Here is a 21,525-nt window from a genome sequence, read left to right on the forward strand (position 1 = left end):
CTGCACCTGCAGAAACTTGCTTCTGCTCCTTGGACTGTTGGGTGTTTCATAAATGCATTAGTTGTGTTCTAATTAAGCAACTTATTAGGCTCACGTTTCTCAGGACTTGCCTTTCAGCAGCTTGCCCTCGTTGCTCGGTCCTTGATCCACGTTATTTAATGTCATTTAATTATTTAATGTTCCCTTCTGAGCTTTTAACAAACTTAAGAAAAACTTAAATAATAAACAGAAGCTGACCAGCAGTGGGAAGTTTCCACAGATGGAAATAGCTAAGAAGGGCTTACACTAAAAATTAATCATTTTGCCTCCAGTGAGCTTTTAACCACTCTTTCCTTTTGCATATCTGTAATTCTGTTTGGGGAGCAGCTCATCAGGCACGAAATGGCAGGCTGTAACCTGTCAATGAGGTGTAAAAGGATGATCTGTTGCTTGGAGCATAGCTTTGCTCTAAGAGCAGTGATAGGAGGAAGGATTCATGGTTGCCTTCCATTCACTGGGGAAGAGAAAATGTTTTGGTGTGGCTGTACTGGCACAAACACTGCGAGTGAGGGCTCAGTGCTGCACAGCTGAGCAAAGGTTTGGTTCTGCTTTGCTCCCCTTTGCTCTGAGAGGGGAGGCTGGTGCGAGCAAAGGGCTCAGGGCTGCTTCTCAGGTTCCACTCCACACTTAGAAAAGTCCACGTGTTCCTGTATCCGCACTGTGGCTTTTTAATTTGCTTTCATGTGAGAATTAAACTCCTATAAGCGTGTTTAGCCTGCTTTTTTTTAAAGCCCTCGACTGGGTTTGAGTGTCGTGGTGCGTTTGGAGAAGATTTATTTGAAAAACACGTTAAGTTGTGGCTTCCAACAAGGGTTAGATCTCATGGATAGCTTGGGATGGGTATTTGGAGATGCTTTTTCTCCAAAGAGTGCTCAGCACTGCACGACTGCCTGGGGTGGAGGTCAGCATCCTGGGGGCGTCCCAGAGCTGTGGGGGTGGCACTGGGGGTGGCTGGGGAGCTTGCAGAGCTTTTCCAACCTCAGTGATTCTGTGGTTGTAGGAGAGAGGAGCCAGCAGTGTCTGGTGATGCTGGCAGTGACGCCTCTCCCCTGCCATCACTGGTGTCACCTGGTTTCTCAGCACGGCGCAGGATGGGGACTCGGTGACTGCAGCGCAGAGCTGAGATGAAGTGCAGCTCCAGTTCCTCTTTTTCATTGTTGTTTTTTTTTTCTTTGTAATCTCTTCTGCTCGGGAAGAATTTAGGTCTCTGAAAAAACCCTCAAAGCTGCTTTTTGTGCGAACAGCAAGACAAAGCCCCGCAAGGCATCGGGAGGATTTTGGCCTGAAAGCCACCTCTGTTCCAGCACTGAGCCCGTTGGCTGCACGCAGCTCCCAGCACTCCTTCCTGCACACCCATAAAAACCCCCATGTGGCTCCAGGAGCCTCAAATCCTGCAGCGAGACAATGTACAGCCAGTGAGTGCTGCCGGGGCTCCTTACGTGGGCTGGGGGGTTGTTGCTCCTTGGGGCGGAGAGGTTGGGATCGTGTGGGGTTTGGGGGCACCGAGGTGCTGGTCCGTGTTGGAGGCAAGGACCAAGTGCCATGCAAACTGTGTGCTTTGCTATAGGTAGGAATTGGAGCTTAGCAAATAATTTTCAGCTGTGTACTGCAAAACACTTTGCTTAAAAATGTTAGGAATTATTCAAGGCTTGAGAGAGGTAAGGTGGATGTTTGTTACTGAAAGGTGTCCTGCTTCCTGCCTCAAATGTCCTCGGTTTGTCCCTTGTGCCTGCAATAGACCACTTGTATGATGAGCTGCCTGCTGTCCTGCTGCTGGTTCCCCCTCTGTACCCCCAAGACCTCCTCTGTTGTTTCTCCCTGTTCTCCTCATTGGTTTTTGCAAGCGACAGCTTTGTCCTCCCAGCACCACTCGGAAGCTGCAAACAAGGGTCTGGTGTCCCTTGCAGGGTGGAGCATCCCGCAGGAGGCTACAAGAAGCTCTTTGAGACAGTGGAGGAGCTGTCCTCCCCCGTCACTGCCCACGTCACAGGTTTGTGTGCCCTCACCACCTCCTGCCCTGGGAGCCCCATGCTGTTCTTGGTCAGGTCTGGGGGACTCGCAGGTCCTGGGACACAGGTATAAATGAGATCAAGGAAGTTCACACATTTGGGACGTGGCTGAGTTGATGTGCTGGGAGCAGAGGAAGGACAGAGCAGTTGAGTGATCTTTGGCTTCCAAGGATCCCTGTTGTATGGCTCTGTGGGGTAAGAAGAAACCATAGTCCTAAAGGCTCATCAGGGGCTTCTCTCTGGAGGACAGAAGGCTCAAGGGAGACCTCATTGCTCCTCACAGCTCCCGGCAGGAGGTTGGGGTGAGAGGGGATCAGCCTCTGCTCCCAGGGAGCAGCAATGGGATGAGAGGAGACGGCTCACGCTGTGCAGGGCAGGGCAGGCTGGGTGCTGGGGGACATCTCTGCTCCAAAGAGCGCTCAGCACCGCACAGCCGCCCAGGGGTGGGGGGTCAGCATCCCTGGGGGTGTTCAGAGCTGTGGGGAGGTGGCACTGAGGGACGTGGGCAGTAGTTGGGCTTAGGGTTCTTAGAGGGCTTTTCCAACCTGAATGATTCTGAGATTCCACAAAAGCATCCATGATCTCGTCCTTAAATAATAACAACTTTTAAAATTGAATAAACACAGGATAAAAAAAATAGAAGACAAAATATTTTGACTATTCTTCTACATCTGCTGCAGGCAGGATTCCCACCTGGCTCAGGGGCAGCCTCCTGCGATGCGGGCCTGGCCTCTTTGAGGTCGGGGCAGAGCCATTTTACCACCTCTTCGATGGCCAGGCACTGCTGCACAAGTTTGACTTCAAGGAGGGACACGTCACCTACCACCGCAGGTGTGGGACGCAGCCAAGGACTGCTGTTCTTCTGGGGTCTGTGCTCACTGGAGGAGCTCCAGCAGGGAGCTGTGCCCAAGTGAGGCACTGGGGCAGAAAAGTGGGGGTGCCCCGTCCCCAGAGGTGCCGAGGCCAGGCTGGATGGAATCTTGAGCTGCCCATGGCACAGGGTTGGAACTGGACAGGATGGAAGGTCCTTCTAACCCAGCCATTCTACAGTTCTGTCAACAACAGCACATGGCAAAAAATGCAGCCTTTTTACAGTTTGGAAATGTTCTGTGAAGATGAGGGCAGCAGGGGCTGCCTGCAGCTGCACTGACACCGTGCTCCTGGGGGTTGCAGCTGCCCTCCATGTCCAGGGCTCCAGCACTTCACATGCTGCAACACAACCCTGGTCACTGCCAGGGGCTGGACTGAGCTCTCATGAGCCTCATCACAAAAAGTATTTGTGTTTATTTTAATTGAATTGCCTTGCTTTTTGCCTTGGTGTGACTGCCTGTAATGTGCTTCACCTCCTTAGGTTTGTTAGGACAGATGCTTATGTGCGAGCCATGACAGAGAAGAGGATCGTGATAACTGAATTTGGTACCTATGCCTACCCAGACCCGTGCAAGAACATTTTCTCCAGGTATCGAGGCTCTGCCAAGCACTGCAGCTTCGTGCCACGGGGCCTCTGCTGACCCTGCTGCCTTCCTCCACACAGGTTTTTCTCCTACTTTAAAGGGGTGGAGGTCACAGATAATGCCCTCGTTAATGTCTACCCCGTTGGCGAGGACTACTACGCCTGTACAGAGACCAACTTTATCACCAAAATTAACCCAGACACTCTAGAGACAATTAAGCAGGTAGGTTTTGGCCATCAGCTCCCAACACAGGGCAGCCTCACCTCTCTTCCCACATCGCTCACCCTCATCCCAGACAGACAATGCCTCCCCACGCTCCGTCCCCAGGTGGATCTCTGCAAATACGTCTCTGTCAATGGGGCCACAGCTCACCCCCACGTGGAGAACGATGGCACCGTTTACAACATTGGCAATTGCTTTGGGAAAAATTTCTCACTGGCCTACAACATCATACGGATTCCTCCACTCCAAGCAGGTCAGTTCAACACACCTCCAAACGAGCTCGTGAAAATCTTGTTCTATAAATTACTTCTTATTACTCAAATGCATTTTGTCATCAGATTTCTTCGTTTGGCCTTCCTTCTTTTTTTCAGCAGTAGAAATGTTATCTTTAACACAGTTATTTACGTGATGCTAGACGATGAGTGTGCAACCTTTTGGCCTGCATGGGCCAAACTGAGCAAAGAGGAACTGTCGTGGGCCACATATAAATCATAAGATAGTTAATGTATGTAAATAACAAAACTTTTTTCTTTCTATTAAAGCATTAAAAGAAAAGAAGACACCAAAACCATAAAACTAGCAAGCTGGATACATGCCCTAGCTCACAAGCTTCCTTTGTGCTAGAGGCAGAGGCCTTGCAGGGCAAGCACTGCTAATGCAGGCAGCGTGTGGCTGGAAGCTCTCCTGTAACCATGTGGCTGTCCTTTGCAGACAAGGAGGACCCGATGAACAAATCAGAGGTGGTGGTGCAGTTCCCTTGCAGTGACAGATTTAAGCCCTCCTACGTGCACAGGTAACTCCTGCCAGGCTCAGCTGGCTGACTGCAGACTCACTGCGCTCTGGTTCCTTGTTGCATGCAGCATGCTCACCGTTTCAAACCAGCTGCTTTGGCAAATGAGTCTTCCCTGACAGAGCTCCCTTCTAGAAGTGGCAGCAGGACTTGGTTTTGCTTGTAATGAGCAACAACAGCAAGAGCTGGTACCGACGTCGGGGTGCCTGCATGGCTGTAGCATTAAGCTCCGTACTGCGTCCCGTGCTGCACTGTGCTCCACGTGCTCTGTGTGTGTTCCCACAGCTTTGGCCTGACCCCAAATTACATCGTATTTGTCGAAACCCCGGTGAAGATCAACCTCCTCAAGTTCCTCTCCTCCTGGAGCCTCTGGGGAGCCAACTACATGGACTGCTTTGAGTCCAACGAGACCATGGGGGTAAGTCCAACGAGACCATGGGTCACATAGGGCCTGTGCCCACCACACCATGCCCACTCACCAGTGAGACTGACCTGCTGCTTGCCTTTCAGGTCTGGCTTCACGTGGCAGAGAAAAAGAAAGGACGGCTCCTCAACATCAAGTACCGGACCTCAGCCTTCAACCTCTTCCATCACATCAACACCTTCGAGGATAACGGGTTCCTCATTGTCGACCTCTGCACGTGGAAGGGGTGGGTGCCAACACTGCCTTCATAGAATCACTCCTCTGAGACCCCCAGCCTGCCCCCATGCCCACTGCCCACGTCCCTCAGTACCACATCGCCACGGTTCTGGACATCCCCTGGGCAGCGTGTGCCAATGCTTCCATATCAAGGCCCCACATCAAGATGGAAACGGCTCATCTGGTCTGGCCCTGTGACTTTCAGTGGATCAGAACAGGGCTCGTGTCTCTTAATTGAATTCTAGGGGAAAAAAATAGCTGTTTTGGAACTCGTTCCTGGCAATGACTTCTTTGCTGTCTCTGATCCCATTTCTGTGCAGATTTGAGTTTGTTTACAATTACCTCTACTTAGCCAACCTCCGAGCAAACTGGGATGAGGTAAAGAAGCAGGCAGAGAAAGCCCCCCAGCCCGAAGCCCGCAGATACGTGCTGCCCCTCCGCATCGACAAGGTACTGCCCAGCCCTGCCACCAGCACTGCTGTCTGCACAGCTCCTGCACTCTGTGGCCAAGTACTCCCAGTGCTTTTCCTGGTCAGGCTTAATTCAAACTTTTCCTTCCCATTACAACGTTTACCCCTTAGAGCAGCAGTCAGCTTGGTGCAGAGCTGTGTGATTTCCAGCTCCCCCTGCTGTGGTCCCCCTCCTCACTGGATGAGTCTATCTGAGCTGTATTCTCGCACTGCTGCTCAAGCAAACCATGCAGACCATAACAAGCCTCCAACTGTCCTGTCGAGGGGGAAAAGTTACATGTGTGTTCACCTAATAAGCATGCTGAGAGCAGAAATACAGGCTGGATTTAGCCTGATTGATAGGCATTCTTATTACACTAAAAGCTGACTAAGAAAACAAAAGAATCAACCATTCCTGCGCATGTTTCTATTCTGCAGCTTCACGAGGCTTTGCTGCACATCGCTAGCTTCCATGCAGGTACACTCAGAACTTTGTTTCTCCATTTGTCTTGGGTGTTGTTCTTTGTCCCAGGCCGACACAGGCAAGAACCTGGTCACCCTGCCCTACACGACAGCCACTGCGACGCTGCGCAGCGATGAGACCATCTGGCTGGAGCCAGAAGTTATTTTCTCAGGGCCACGCCATGGTAAGATGACAGCTCTGAGCCACAGAGCAGCACAGGTCCCATCAGCCATCCATGTCCTGCTAATCCTCATGCATATACTTATTTTTGCAGCCTTTGAGTTTCCACAGATCAATTACAAGAAATATGGTGGGAAACCATATACGTACACATATGGGCTTGGACTGAATCACTTTGTTCCAGACAGGGTAACTATCAGGGAAGGGGTGAGGCACATCTTTTTGGTGAGCTTTTGCTTAATGGCAAGTTAGGGCGTTTTTGAGATGTGGTTTTATTTTCTCCACTTAGCTTTGCAAGCTGAATGTTAAAACAAAGGAGACCTGGGTGTGGCAGGAGCCAGATTCGTACCCATCAGAGCCAATCTTCGTTTCCCATCCAGATGCTCTGGAGGAGGATGATGGTAAGCAATGATTTTTGCCTTGTTAACTGGAGTTGATTGCAGTCTGTGTCCACTGGCCCCAGGTGTGCTGGTGCTCAGACCTACTTCCATGGTGCACCAGGGGCATGCAGGAGCCAGGGGACCTGCAGGCTGCTCCTGGGTGAGATGTGCCCTGCTCTAACGCTGCAGGAGAGTTTCTGAGAGCATGGAAAAATCAGAATTGAATGAAAACATAGGAAAAAATCTGTAGGTTCAGATCATCTGTTCTCATTTCCCAGCCTTTTTCCATCAGGAACCACACTACTAAAAGAATTCCAGATGGCCAAGCTTTGTGAAATTTAACCTGTGTTAAACCAAGGATGTTTTTACTTCTAAAGCCCTCCTCCCTGTGTAGAAGGGGGACAAATTCAGGCTTTGGATGTGGAGGACACAGAGCTGCGTTCATGCCAAGCACTGCACACATTCATTCACACACTGCCAGCCCTGTACCTACTTCTGAAGGTGGCAGCACTAGGTTTAAATCTATTCATTCCCCGAATTCCTCATCCCTGAGCAGGAATATTGAAGCCAGGAGAGCCCTTGGCTGTGCTGAGTGCCTGTGTTTGTCACCTCCCAGGGGTGGTGCTGAGCATTGTGATCAGCCCCGGCTCAGGGCCAAAGCCTGCCTACCTCCTGATCCTGAACGCCAAGGACATGAGCGAAGTGGCCAGGGCTGAAGTGGAGGTGAACATCCCTGTGACTTTCCATGGACTCTTCAAAAGAGCGTGAGTGCTGCCTGCAACACGCCGTGTGAGGCTTCTTCCAGCTTCAAAAAGATGCAGTCTCCATTTGCAAGCACACAGAAAGTGACACTGAAGGAATTTAGGACATTTATTTGTGAGTACTTGGTTCACAGAACTATGGAATGGCTTCGGTTGGAAGGGACATTACAGCCCTTCCAGTTCCAAACCCCTGCCTCAGGTACCCACAGGTGCCTCACTGCCCTAATTGAGACTGAACATTTCAGTTTGGTTGCTTATTTCTCAGAATACTCACCCAGACATTTCTCAAATGTACTCCACGGCCTAATTTCAAGATGTACAATGCAATACAATAAACCACATGGTTTCTTTTACAAAATTAAATGTTGTAGATGCAACAGAGAGAAAGATGCAGGAAATAGCACAGTGCAACCTCAGTGCCTCTACACATGGTAACATGTAGAAGACAGTGTGCTGTTGCATCCTTTGAGAAGAGGTAATTTTTATCCTATGGGGGTGTTTTGGATTGAACTCACCTCCTGGTCACTGCACCAGCATCCTCAGAGCAAGCTGAGGGGAGCCTTTCCACGGTGCTCTGGCAATCTCACTTTGCAGGCAGCATGCTGTGCTTTGCTAAATCTTACAGGCATTACTCTCGTCTAGTTTTCAGCCACGTGTGTCCTCTCTTTCTCATTTCTTTGCTCAAAGTGCTGTTTGAGTTCTGCATATTCTTAATATGAAAAAAAATAAAAACAAAAAAATCAAGCAATCGTTACAGCTTAGGGTGAATTTGCTTTGTTAGAGTGCTACAGAATCAAAACTTAATCCCTTCTTTCCACAAAATGACTGTGTAGTACTAACAGACTATGTCCCAAAATACAAACTTCTTTGTAAACAGACTTGGAATCCAGGATTGTTTGTTTGCAGTGGTTTAATGTTTTTATTCATGGTATCAAAGAATTAGAAAATCATTTACATTAAAGCTTTCCAATATAAGGTGCTATCTTCAAAGGGTGATTACTTGAGGAGGGCTGCATTTACATTCTCATCACAGGATACTGGTAAGGAGGTGGCACCTGGTACTTCTGCTGCTCTATGATCTGCAAGCACTGTGCAATTACCTGATTAAAACAAAAAAGCAACCACAAACAAGATAAGCAATGAGCCTCTGAAACAGAAGTCAGGAAAGGTTACCAGTTAAGCAGTTATTCAATAATACATCTGTTCTTATTTCTGCAAATCAGTGTGCATTTAAAATGTACAGCTGCAGTTTGCAGAAACAGACAGCAGTGTGATGTGACACTGGGTCAGGAAATGCAAAGAGAAAAGATGCCTGAACGTTTCTTTTAGTTATTTCATAGCTACATGCCTAAGATTTCCAATATCAAGATGTTCTGCTCTTCTCTTTAAGTGTCCATCTTCTAATAGGTGATATTTCTTGGTGCCTCGTGAGAACAGGGAAAGAATACACAGAACTGGTTTTGGGCTTTGAACAAAATCTCGGAGCAGTTTAACTTTTACCTCCTGGCTTTGCCAAAATCTTTTCTCTGGAAAAGCTTTTTGCTGAAAATTTCAGAGTTGGGATAAGGATTCTCTCAATTTCAGTGTGTGTGCATTTGACTGCTGGCACAGCAGCACGCGTTGTCCTGAAAAAATTATTGTTTTTTAAAGGCATGCTAAATCCAGGCACGTGCTGTCAGTTCAGACAAAGCTACACTGAACCTCCATCTAGGAGCAAGAGCCAGGATAAAATAGCAAAACCACAGTGTTAAATAAATGACTGAACAACTAAATATGTGAACGTGAATTGTGGTGTGCTGGTGAAACCTGTACTGCCTGAAGAGAATCACAGCAACTCAGTCCAACTGCCACACTTTTCTTCACTCAAGTGGTTCCCAGAGAAAGGCAGGGTCTCAAGCACTAGAAAACGCTTCTCAGGCCAATCCCATTATCAAAGTCCCTATATACACTCCAGAAAATACTGAACATGGGTTGCACCATAAATATGTGCCCTAGTTAGAAATATGAATTGGTATCAGGGTGTATTTGTGATCGTTTGGGGTTGGTTTTTGTTTTGTTTTGTTTTTTAAAGAAAGCCTTCAGAAGTGCAAAAAACACCTCCACACTGCTAACAAACAGTGCAACACTGCAAAACAGCAGTGGTGGCTTTTAGAAAGAACATCTTGGAGAAGGTGCCTACCAACTGAGAAAACATCCTGTAACAAAAGAACAAAAACAATGCAGTGAAGAGGAAACTTAAGAGTGCAAACATGGGTCATGTGCAAGACCATAAAAAGGAAGGAGTGGGAGACTGAACCAAACTGGAAAGTCAGTTGAGATTCACTGAGGAAATCCTGTAGTCAGAATGCACCCAGAGTTCAACAGAAAATGTTTAGAAGAACAAATAGGTCTATATCTTCAGATAGGGTAGAGAACAGATGAGAATCCAAAGCTAAATACCAGGAAAAGCAGAGTAAGAACTCAGAGACCTGGTTCTGGAAATCAGCACGCCAGCTGACCGCAAGTGAACGAACCAGAGGCTTGCACACTCATCACAAGGTGAGATCTGGGGATGAAAATGTATTACAGAACATACACTGGGAAAAAAAACAAAGCCAGCTACCTTCCTGGTATCCTGGGGGAGAACTACACCATCATCCCAGAGTCTGGCAGAAGAGTAAAACGCACTGCTCTCTTCCTCAAGCCTGGAGAAGAGAGAACATGAAACACGCTTAGAAGCAGAAAAGTTTAACCAAAAAAGCAGCAGGCTGGTAAAACAAAGCTGAAGATAACAAAGGCATACGTTTCTATTTCAAGTGAACGTGCTGTTCTAGTGTTAAAATCCACTAGGATCCAGCAAATACATAACAGATCCGATCCTTCTGTAGCTCAAAGATGATCCTCTGCATTCAGAAGATCACTACAGGTTAATTCACAGCACTGACTTGTTTTGTGATTGCAGGATTTTCTAAGTAAAAGTTTTGCATTTCTCTGGCAAGATCCTAAGAGTACACATGGAATTATACAGAATTCTAAAATAGTTTTCATCAAATCCAGGTTTGTTTCAGTTGTTTGGGATGTGTTGACCTGAAATATGAGCATAGGTAGGTATAAATGTCAGCATAACTGCAGGATTTTACTGCTTAATGTCCTTACTTTTGTTTCAAACGTTTTAGCTCAGATTCATCTGTACAATCGCTGTCTTCAGCTTGTGGGACCATGGACAAATGCCTTGAATCCACAAGAGCAACTCTTGCATTAGGCCATAAGAACAGAAAGTTTGGACTGAACGATCTCCCACACTGCAAAAATAAAACAGTAAAAAAAATACAGTAGAAATTCACTGAATTTAATCACAAAAAAACAAAAAAAAAAAAAAAAAAAAAAGGGCCTACAGTGCCACTATCAAGTTAGAGACAAAATGTAACAGTTACATTTCTAAAGCAATAGGGATGCAGATCCTTTCCCATTACAGCTCCAGATCACAGAACGCTAGAATCCTTAGAGCTGGAAGGGACCTCTGAGGGCCATCAAGTCCAACTGCCCTGCAGTGCACAGGCACACCACAGCTGGGTCAGGATGCCCAGGGCCTGATCCAGCCTGGCCTTGAAAGCCTTCCAGGAACAGGGCATTAATCACATCTCTGGCAGCCTGTTCCAGTGCCTCACCGCCTCACTGAAAAAGATTTTTTCCTTATATCTAACCTAAATCCAACCTCCCTGAGCCTGAAGCCATTTCCCCTTGTCCCGTCGCCACAGACCCCACCATCAGTTTGTCCCCTCCTTTCCTGTAGCTCCCCTTTAGATACTGACAGGCCACCATCAGGTCACCTCACAGCCTTCTCTTCTCCAGATCCCCTGCAGAAGTAACCACCACATCCCACTGCTTTCAATACTGGTGTTTATTTCACCCCGTCTAATCCCAAGTGAGCAAAGAGCCCAGTGCACCTCCTAGCGGCGTGAGTAGCACACACAGCAACACAACTGAAAAAGATGCAGCCCTCGACCCCTGAAAACAGGCGTGTGCAGAGCAAACAGCAGTGCTGAATCCTCAGTACTGACATTTTCAGACAATCTGACTTTCAGAACCCGCTCCAGGTCCATTGCAGATCAAATCTGCTGTAATCACGCCTTGTGCCGCAGTTCTTATTTACAATTAATTAGGATCGCCAATCAAGTTAAATGTCTGCACAGCAGCTGACAACGCTGAAAAGATGAAAGCGCCACGAGTGCTGGGCAAAGCGTTAAGTCGAGTGCCAACCCCCCTGAGCTCTGTGCCATCCTTACCATCGCATAACTTTCGCTCCCAAAACAGCCACCAATCACTATGGTGATTTTGGGAACAGCTGCACAAGCGACAGCAGCCATCATGGAGGCCTGGGCTTTCAACCTGTTGGCCTGAGCCTCTGCCTGAAATGAAAAGAAGCATTTTAGTGCTGCGCTTTTTTAGATTCCTTCCACTTCCCCCAAACTTGCAACCCACTTCTAAAACAATTCTTTCTTCATGATGCCATGTGATCGTTTCTTCCAAAACAGCAAGGTGGGATCAATGAGCTAACCACCAGGACCCACAGTGCTACTTATTTTACAGTGTAAATCAGCAGAACTGTTACAACCAGTGTGCAGAAACCTGCGATACAGAGCAACTCGGGGTCTCCCAGGCATCAGCAGAGCTCAGATACAACAGAATTGCAGCAGGCTTTGTTTTAAGTGCTGGTGACAGCCGGGGGAATGGAGCTGCAAAAGTCTCTTAACATAGGCTCTACAAGGAGGCTTTCCAAAGCCCAGGACACAGCATGCTGTACTTCAATGCCTTCACTTTAGAAAAGGGAAATATTTATTTTTTGTGGATCACAGTGGTAGCAGAAGAACCAACAGGCTCAAGAACAAACCATCACAAAGGGAAGAGCACCACAAATTCTGAATGTCACAGCCTGCACTACCAGCCTGGCTGCAGGCCTGCATAAAGGCCTGCCTAAAATCAAAATGAAGCGAGAAAGCAAAGGGAAGATTTAAGAAAGTTAATTATGAAACTTCTTGATTTGACCACCAAAAGTGGATTAAAAATTAGTTTTCCTAGTAATTAATAGTTTTCAAAATGCGTGTTAGTTAAAACAAGAGCCAGGTATTGCCTGAATGAAGCAGGGCAGATTAACACGCCATACCTGAGAGATGCTGGTTGGCTCTGCTGCACGCGGAGCAGTATTTTGGAAAAAGAGGATGGGAATGCCCCGGTGACTGCACAGCTGCACGAAATGGCTGCCCTTGAGAGCAGCATCATGAGAAAGCTCCCCATTGTTAGCCACCACTCCCACCAAGTGCCTACAAAACAGACACACGAATGTTTTCCCCAGGAATGAAGAAAAGATGGCATGCAGCATCCTGAGGGGTGGAAACATAAACGGATGGCGTGGATCTGCCCTTTTGCAAAGATCCAGACTCTGAAAGGATGCCATCACATGCACCATTTCATTCATGGAACCTTCTACCCCTAACAAACGAGACATTTTATAGCACTCCCTATGTACAAAGCACAGAAGCATTAACACTCACAAGAAGGCAGCTAAGGGTACAGGTGATCTGCCACAGCTCACACTGCAAGATGGCAAACTAGGTGCCAGGATTCTGGGTGCCCTCCGTTTCCTCTAACATATATCACAACAGTCAAGATGAAAAGTTTATATTTTTTGCCAAAAAACTCTCTAAAGGACATTTTACTACTTTTTTTTTTTTTTAATTAAATTTTTGGCTGGAATGTTGTATGTTTTATGAGTGTGCTGTAAGACTGAGTCTGCCCTGAACTATGCTAGGCTCTACGGTACGGATACTGTTCCACTATTCCATCTCCATCCTGCAGGAGATGGGATGACTTTGGACTCAGCCTGGGAAGGAACACCTACAGATGCTGTTTCTTACTTCTCAGAGAATCTGCTGAAATTTCAAAGTTCCAATTGTCCAGTGACTTAAGTGCCCAAATAAATAATTTCACAAAGTCATGAAACGATTCATTTGTAATCAGCCTGAGACACAACGAATGTGGGGCCCAAAGATAAAGGATGAGGCTTCCTGGAAGTACTTATCATCAATTCCTCATTGAGTCAGAACTCCTTAAATACTGTTCTGGGAATACTGTAGATCCTGATAGTGGTACAAAAGCTATTTGGACATACACATCCATGCATAGTGATGGTGATTCCCATAGCCTTACCCTTCCACGTGGCCAAATCCTGTTACTAATGTTGTTCCATAGTCAGCCTTGAACTCCTGGAACCTGCTTCCATCCAGCAGGCGGCTCAGAACCTGCAAAGAAATACACAGCCTTGCCTATAGAAATCTAGGTGAAAACAGACCAGTCCTGGTGAAAGATATGCTCTGTTCAAGCAGTGGAGAGACCTCTATCACACAAATAGTCAAACGAAATGATCACAGCGCTCCTTTCATGTCTCATGCTCCAATAAATACTCCATATGCACAAAGCCTCAAATCTGTGTTTTTGTTTGATTACCAACCATATCTCCTGAGACACAGTTCAACCCCACAATTATTTCAAAGTTACAGACCACAGCTGCTCCTGTGCATAAAAGCCTTGCTAAAACAGCAGCACATAATACAGTTGCAGTTTGCCTGCCTGAGGACACCCAGCAGCATAGTGCTCACACTTCTTCTGAATGCAGATTTAAGAGCTGCTAGTCAAAGCTACAAAGCTACACTGCTGATTACAGCCAATCCCCTTAACTCCAGGAGCTTACCACTGGTAAAGATAAGGGGCTCACATCCTCAGAGAAGACCAAGCCTCACCTAGAATCACACAATAACCATACTGCTGTGCAGTTCTGCAAGTCTCTGCAGAGGTGGTTACCCCAACCTCAAACAAATCTAGCTTCAATTTCTTTGTTTTTGCATTTTTCATTAGGCATTTGATTTACACATAGAGCCTAGACCCCTTAAAAAAAACCAACAACACAGAGATGGGAGACAGGACTCAACAGGACACAAGAACCTTTCTAAAGGGATGCATGTTCTAAAGCAGCCAACAGAGCACAGAAACAGATGGGTATCAGCTGGTGTGATCTGTAATTATCTTGTCTCTAGCAGGCTTTCTGTTTAAACATTTTCAACAACTCTACAGAATCAGTGCTATTCTATTTTGCAGCAAACTCAAGACTGGGTGGCAACTGATTAGGCAACTATATGAAATCTCTCAGGTACTTTGTGATTTCCCTATGGGGGAAGAACTCCTCATTGCCTATCAGTCTGAAGATAACAGCTAGAGCAGACCAAAAGAATGAAGGAACACGGGATCTGCCAGCCTACCAATTTTACAGGAAGAGTACAGCCATAATCTCGTGGTGCCAGCCCCAAGAGCTCATCAGAGCTATAGACAGGATGGTCATGCTCCACGAGCTCTTCTGGCACGGGCTCATAATTCAACGTTGAGATGATATTTCGAACACACTCATAGGCTTCCTTTTCTGAAGATGCAAAATGGTCACTGCAGCCACTGACTCTAAGAGAGAAAGCAACATTAATTAGTAGTAATGAAATCTGAATTCTGGTAGAAAACCCAAACTAAAGGAAGAACCTTCATCTCTACGTGAATATTTGACATCTCTGACAACATCGTGCTTTTTTGCTCCTGTATGAATGAGCTCAAAACATTACAGTCAGTGGGATTTCCGTGCAAACCAATCCAAAAATCAAGTTACTCTCCCACATATACAACTGAATATCACTAACTTTTGTCATAATTCACCTATCATTTCTAACATCTTTTTCAAGTCCTTGAGAACCACAGCAAGTTCAGTCACTGGAGACAGCTTCAGTCATGTCAATTTGGGATGGAATGGTACTTCCTTAAAGCTTAGCGTGCTCAGCTCTCTGCAGTTTGCATGAATTGTTTTGCATACCTGGAGTGAAGGGTAGCTCCTCCTAGGTCCTCTGGAGACACATATTCTCCAGTAGCAGCTCTGACCAGAGGTGGGCCAGCAAGGAACAGAGTTCCAATTTTATCTACAATCACCGCTTCTTCTGCCATGGTTGGGACATAGGCACCTCCTGCTACACAGGAGCCACACACCACTGCCACCTGGGGGATACAGAACCAAGACCAAACCAACATGCTAAAGAGAGCAGAGTGGAAGGCCAAGTCATTACCTTTACTTCAGAAATGTTCAAGAGACTAAACCACAGCCTGCAAAGCCATGAACTAAAGGTACAAATACCAGCATGGACGTGGCTGCTCTTGGCAACACAGAGCTCAATGTTTACTCTGAAACCACCTGATGATTTGATGCTTCCCATGCAAATCAGTCAGTAAGCACTCAGAACATTCTTAATGCTGAAGTCTTCTATTATGTGAGATGCTATTTGCATCACTCTGCCCCGCAAATAGAAAAGGTGAGCTTTCAACAATGTATTGCACGTTTTAGAGCTGCTCCTAGAAGCTGTATTAGAAGAGAATTTTACTACACATACTTGCATTCAAAATGACACCATACCTGAGGGATTTTCATAGCAGATATTATTGCTTCATTGTAAAAAATTCTTCCACCATGCAGCTTGTCAGGGAACAGCTCTGACTGACGTTAGAGACAAGAGACACAGTGAATTTCAGTATCAGCTACAGAAGACAACACTTCCTCTTCATTCATTCACAAAAGCATTGCAACAATTGTGAGGCGGCCACCACTAACAGTCACACCTGAAAGTTTCATGCACAGCATTCTCTGCTGCATTTGTTGTCCTTACATGTCGTGCAGTTTCACAAAAATACCCTGGCCTCTGTGTTTCAAAAGAACAGGAAAGTTTCTTGTGTTTTGTGAAACCAATTTATTCCACAAAAGCTTCAACTGTAACCATGGGGAAGGGTAAGCTCATGTTCACACTTAAGCTGTGAAATGACTTCAGGAGAGTTTCCCTTTTTGCATAGTTCTTGGTTCAGTTCAGATAAAACCTTTTTCTACCCATTTGCTTTCAGTCTGGAGAGGGAACAACCAGCCTGTGATAACATGACCTCTGTGCATGGGAAAGCAACCTGTTCAAGTCTTCAAGGCCACTATAGCAAGAATTCTAAAAATCCTATTTTCGGAAGCTATGGAGGTCTGCACATTACTATCACAGACTTTGTAACAGAACACAGTAACTTCAAAGATTCTGAAGTTGAAAATAGGTATTTCAAACAACGTTTCTGAGTTATTAAGGGCATCAAAGCATTTTGGTGCACTGAGAAGCAGCCATGCTGCCTGCTTGGTCACCAATTCCTCCCAACACTGATATTAAAGCTGCCACATTTTGACACTAGATGCGAAATTAGCCAAAGCCATCACTGCTGTTATGTATCTTGAAATCACCTCCTGGACTCAGATTCTCAGACAAAGCTCAACACAGTGCAAGCCAGCCCACCAAGAAAACACAACAGAAATCTCAGATTTCTACAGAATCAATATGATGGAGACAAGAAGTGAGAATACTCCTTTGCAAAGTGGTTCTGGAATTACCTGCAGTGGTAGGAACGCTCCCCCGCTGTCAACAAGGTACACAGACACCAGTCTGTTCTGCATGGCTATTTCCTGAGCTCTCAGCTGTTTCTTCACTCCTATTGGATAAATAGTTCCTCCTTTTACAGTTGCATCATTCGCTATGAAGACACACCAAATCCCACAGATCTTTCCAATTCCTACAAGAGGCAACACAGAAATGTATCAGACTCTGAGACACCGTAAATGAAACGAGGAGGCCAAGTTATAACTAGGGCATTCTTTTCTTAACACTGTTTCAGGAAGCTGCAAATTAACTTGCAAATACCAAACGTAGAAGGAATCTATAGCTCTTCTCTGGAATAAGAAACGGAGGGATAATGACACACAGACAACAAACAAACAAATACATCTAAATTACACAAGACAGAACTTAAAATACAGCTTACACCTGGTGACAGTATAAGAGGAAAAAAAAACAGGTGACTTCCAGCTCTTGGAGTGAGTTAACAGGGAAGGGAATTAAAAACTACTGATACAAAACTGAAGAACATAAGGCTGTGGTTAAGGAAAGGCAGCATTTCACAATCCATTCTTCTGGTCGCTTTGTAAAGTGGAACTGCTCCTCAAAGAGCAATGAACTTGAGAAATTCTGTGATTTGAAAAACATTACAAAACAAATGGCTCAGGGGCTGTGCCATGCAGTAACTTGGTCACCTCTCATTGCACAGACATCAGGGTATGTGACACACCATTCTAAACCTTTTAGACGACTTTTCAGCCTGCAGACTGCAACCACTGCACGCTGCCTACAGCCACTGACAACACATTCAAACATCACCTCTCAAATTACTTGGGTTCAAAACCCTCCTCCTTCCCAAGCTGCATCTCCAGCATGGGCTCATCCCAACAATACCCTCACCCCACGTGCATCTCGAGATCTAATACGAAACGTAATTAAAGATTAGAACAATTAAGCAAATGAACTTCATGAATTTCCCGTTACATTTCCTAGCAATTACCAGTGAGGCATCCAGCAGCAGGGACGTCACCATATGGCAGACTGAGGCCTGCAAGGGGGGACAGCTCGAGGAAAGACTCCTCATCCAGAAGCAGCTTCAGGCGCTCCCGAACAAACAGCTTCTTGTTTCTCTGGGTGTGACGCAGGACGGCGTTCTCTCCCCCTCCTTTACTGACCACCTGCAGCAACTCTGAGTATCTGGTTTGAAAAGAAAGTTCCAGTGAATGAAACCTTCCCTTACACCTTAGCCTTCCATAGGTTTTGCACAGTACTTCAATGTATTGCACAGGTTTCATCCCAGTGACGTGGGAACAAAGATGAACTCACACAGCCTGGTAACGACAGAGAAGAACTGGCCCACAGGCCACACCATTCATAGCTATATATATTCACTAGATATAACAAAAAGCAGAGATATGTTATTTCAAGCAAATAGTTCAGTTTCATTCTTCAGAAGCCACCTCTCCAAGCCTAGCAGCAACCCACCCCAAAAAAGTGGAGTAATACAAATGTTCTATTTGGAGCTTATGATCAGCTAGTAGACATCATTAAGTCCACTCCCATCCCAGCAGTTGCCTTGTGCCTCCAACACATTACTTCACAATATATGGGACCATACTCGGCTCCCATCAGCAAACCTGTGAACGGAGCACAGCGAAGGGTCTGACAGCAGCCACCAAAGCACACTTTGAGAGATGCTGCCTTACAGCAGCAACCAGAGCCCCTAAGCTTGCAGATAGGAGTAAAGCTACCACAGTGTGCCAGTCCTAATTCAGCACAGACATCGACCCCAGGTTCCAAGTGCTCCAGGGCAGAATCCAGCTGAGGGTTTCCTCTGCTGCTCCCCCTCAGCAAGTGCTGAAAGTTTACCTGGCAGGCCTAATGAGCAGCACAGAGGATGTACTTTAATAACACTGAATATTGCACTGTCACTAGGATCATCAAATAGAGAAACTCATTAACATTCATTACTGGAGAACATAAATTGCAGAACAGAATAAAACTGGAAACAAACGTGGTACTTCAAATAACTTTGATCTGAAACAAACCAGGTTGTGTATTTGTTTTAAGTAAAACATTCTTTTTCACCAAGACGCATCATCTGTAAACAAAAACACCTCCTGACACAACTACTTACCAACCACTCTGTGTATGACTCCAGCACCTTACCAAGGGTTCCTGCAGACTGCAGAGGTTGAAAAACCTCAGGAAAAAAAAGGGCAAGGGTTTTTAGCAATATTGCAAACGCCACCACAGAAGGGCACAGTGTGTTTTCCATAGCCGTGCTTCCAGCTCAAGCACCATCCCTCTGAACAAAGGCCTTTGAATTCTGCCACCAGATCCACAAGAATATACATTTTCCTGTTTTGCTAACAAATCACGATTCTTCAAATGATTAAGTTTTCACTCCAAATTAACTGTGAAACTTACCTCATGAAGGCCCAGAAAATAATTCTTGGCAATACATGCAGAACAGTGTCATAGGATAACATTGAGATACAATGTGAACCCAGATTTGGGCACTGCAGTCAAGAGGAACTGCTCAGGAAGCAGCAGAAAGGGAAACAGCCAGGGCTTCAAAGCAGGCAGGAGAAAAAACAACCAACAGGTTGTTTGCAGCTTCAGTTTTTAATTAGCAGTCTAGGTTAAAAGCTCCTAAAAGCACCCGTGCGTAACTCTCCCATCACCTCACAGGTACCAACCATGCTGAAAACATCACAAAAGCTACCAGTACCTTTTAATGACAGCCTCACTGTTCCTGACGTTCTCCTCAAACACGTGTCGGTGCACAGGCAGGACGCGTCCATCCAGCAGTGGGTACATCTGAGCACAACGCCTGCGCTTGGCTTTGCTGCCTCCCAAGCAGCCGGGCAGCGCGCCGCGTGTCCCATTCTGTGCTATCCGTGCCCACTGCCTGTCGCTGCTGGAGCCCAAGCACGTCCTTTTGAAGGCATGAGTTAGGGGTGGGAGTCTCGGCAGCAGTAATGATGCTGGGTAAGGCGAGTGCTTGCAAACAGAGCACAGGGCGACCTTGTTCCACATGACCCTGGGAATCGAAGCGCAATGAAAGGGTGCTCACTTCCAGCACGACCATTCAGATCCCCCATGTGGGAATGGAACGTTGTTTCTGCATTTGATACTGAAAAGAGCAACTGGTTTGAAGAAGTAGAACATAATGCATTTGTATTCTGTAACTTATCCTTAGAAACAGTTGATCTAAGAAGTAAAAGTACTGCATATGTTAGCAGCATGTTTTAAAAACATTATTACTGAATTATGTGATTAATTCTTCCTTTTAATGTTCCAAACAATGCGAGTATAGGGTTTAGGGATTAGAAAACATATTGTAGGGTTGTTCTGTTAGGATAAGAAAATCCCAGCAAAAGAAAAACAGATTTAGCAAACATCAAAGCAGCCAGGGCCTCTACACAAGGCCGAACTGCCTCACTCTGTGAGAAGGTTGGGACTGACAGGCAGGCACCAAGATACTCCCCTGTCTTTCTCCCAAGCTTATCTGTGTGGAAAGGACAAACAGATATCGGCAAAGTAGTGATCAAGTGTGGAATAAGTTAATTAATTAACTACTGATTTGTGCTTAGGCAGCAAAAATTTGTATTTGTCCAGTGTTTGCATGTTTAGCGAAGTGTCGAGAAGGTTGTGAACTTGCAGTACTCAGCCAGTGAGGAAGCAGGGGAGAAAGAGATCAGCGTCAGGCGATAGGGAATCAAGGGTGTAACGCCGTTTTCTGGGCGCTCTCCTGCTTGGATGGAGGCCCGCCATCGCAACTGCGAATAAAATCTGCTTGATCAGAGATACCGTCCTAGAAAATTATTTGGGTATTTCCACCCGAACTCCGTGCACGCAACAGAGGCCCCAGGTTCGCTGTAACCCGGCATCGCCCCGCGGGCGGGCAGGGCGGGAGGGCCGGCAGGGACAGCAGCGCGGCCTTCCGCCCAGCCGCGGCAGGGCCCAGGGTACCGGGGGTACCGAGGGTTCCTGGGGGCGAGTGGGGCCCGCCCGGCCCGGCGCCGCGCTGCGGGTCGCGGATCGGCCCGGGCCCTGCACGCCCTGCGCGCCCGCCTCCTCCCGCCTCAACCCCGCGCCCCGCCGAGCCTTACTGGCAGCCAACGCCGCGCCGACCGCTCCGGGCCCGCCCCGAGGGCGGCTCCGCCTCCCGAGGCCTCTGCCCGGGCCCGCCTCCGCTGCAGGCCTCGCACCGCCCGAAGGCCCCTCCGGCCCGCGGCCCTGTCCGACCCCGGCTTCCCCTCCTCGGTCCCTCGCGGCCCCGCACGCCGCCCCCCTGAAGGCCCGGCTCTCCGAGTGCGAACGTCGCGGCGGCGCGGCACATGGCTGCACACGCACTGCACTGCACGTATTTGGTGTTTCACGGCGCAGCCCCAGGAGCACCGCGCTATAGAGCCTCACCCGCCGTTAAGCACGCAAAGCTGCCGTTTCAGGGCCGCAATCCACCGTGTCCGCTCGCTCCATCGCTGGGTGCTGCAGCGCTTGGCCCGGAGGTGCCGGCGCTCCCTGTGCTCTGTGTCACAGAAATACCCCGGGAATTTGCTTCCCTTCCACGCCCCGCGCTGTCCCCGGGCTCTGACAGCCCCTCTGCCGTCCTTAGTCCTGACGTCGCCTGGAGCTTGCAGCTCCTTGCTGTCG

General features: G+C 47.1%; 2 protein-coding genes across 3 annotated transcripts; one reads left to right on the forward strand and one right to left on the reverse strand.

Annotated features, from left to right (window-relative positions):
* Positions 1 to 1,416: 1,416 nt before the first annotated feature.
* Positions 1,417 to 7,518, forward strand: RPE65 (retinoid isomerohydrolase RPE65). The gene is made up of 14 exons (XM_052666901.1): positions 1,417 to 1,454; positions 1,947 to 2,029; positions 2,729 to 2,879; positions 3,400 to 3,507; positions 3,583 to 3,724; positions 3,830 to 3,977; positions 4,436 to 4,517; positions 4,800 to 4,932; positions 5,025 to 5,164; positions 5,475 to 5,604; positions 6,136 to 6,250; positions 6,341 to 6,435; positions 6,536 to 6,647; positions 7,243 to 7,518. The coding sequence occupies exons 1-14, from the start codon at positions 1,444 to 1,446 to the stop codon at positions 7,392 to 7,394; spliced, it is 1,602 nt and encodes a 533-aa protein (XP_052522861.1). The 5' UTR covers positions 1,417 to 1,443; the 3' UTR covers positions 7,395 to 7,518.
* Positions 7,519 to 8,279: 761 nt separating this feature from the next.
* Positions 8,280 to 21,081, reverse strand: LOC128072747 (biotin-dependent 3-methylcrotonyl-coenzyme A carboxylase beta1 subunit-like). Of its 2 annotated transcripts, none has more exons than XM_052666881.1 (13): positions 20,982 to 21,081; positions 19,598 to 19,909; positions 17,864 to 18,060; positions 16,863 to 17,041; positions 15,864 to 15,944; positions 15,273 to 15,451; positions 14,680 to 14,872; positions 13,574 to 13,665; positions 12,531 to 12,687; positions 11,653 to 11,775; positions 10,523 to 10,668; positions 9,990 to 10,071; positions 8,280 to 8,487 (listed from the first exon to the last, which is right to left on the reverse strand). In XM_052666881.1, the coding sequence occupies exons 2-13, from the start codon at positions 19,903 to 19,905 to the stop codon at positions 8,404 to 8,406; spliced, it is 1,821 nt and encodes a 606-aa protein (XP_052522841.1). In that variant the 5' UTR covers positions 19,906 to 19,909; positions 20,982 to 21,081; the 3' UTR covers positions 8,280 to 8,403. The 2 variants fall into 2 exon arrangements, with proteins under 2 accessions (XP_052522841.1, XP_052522842.1); XM_052666882.1 differs by having other exon boundaries at positions 19,598 to 20,002; positions 20,982 to 21,027.
* Between the last annotated feature and the right edge of the window lie 444 nt (positions 21,082 to 21,525).

This window comes from Tympanuchus pallidicinctus, unplaced genomic scaffold (assembly GCF_026119805.1).
Source record: "Tympanuchus pallidicinctus isolate F22 unplaced genomic scaffold, pur_lepc_1.0 scaffold7, whole genome shotgun sequence".
NCBI classification, from domain to species: Eukaryota; Metazoa; Chordata; class Aves; order Galliformes; family Phasianidae; genus Tympanuchus; species Tympanuchus pallidicinctus.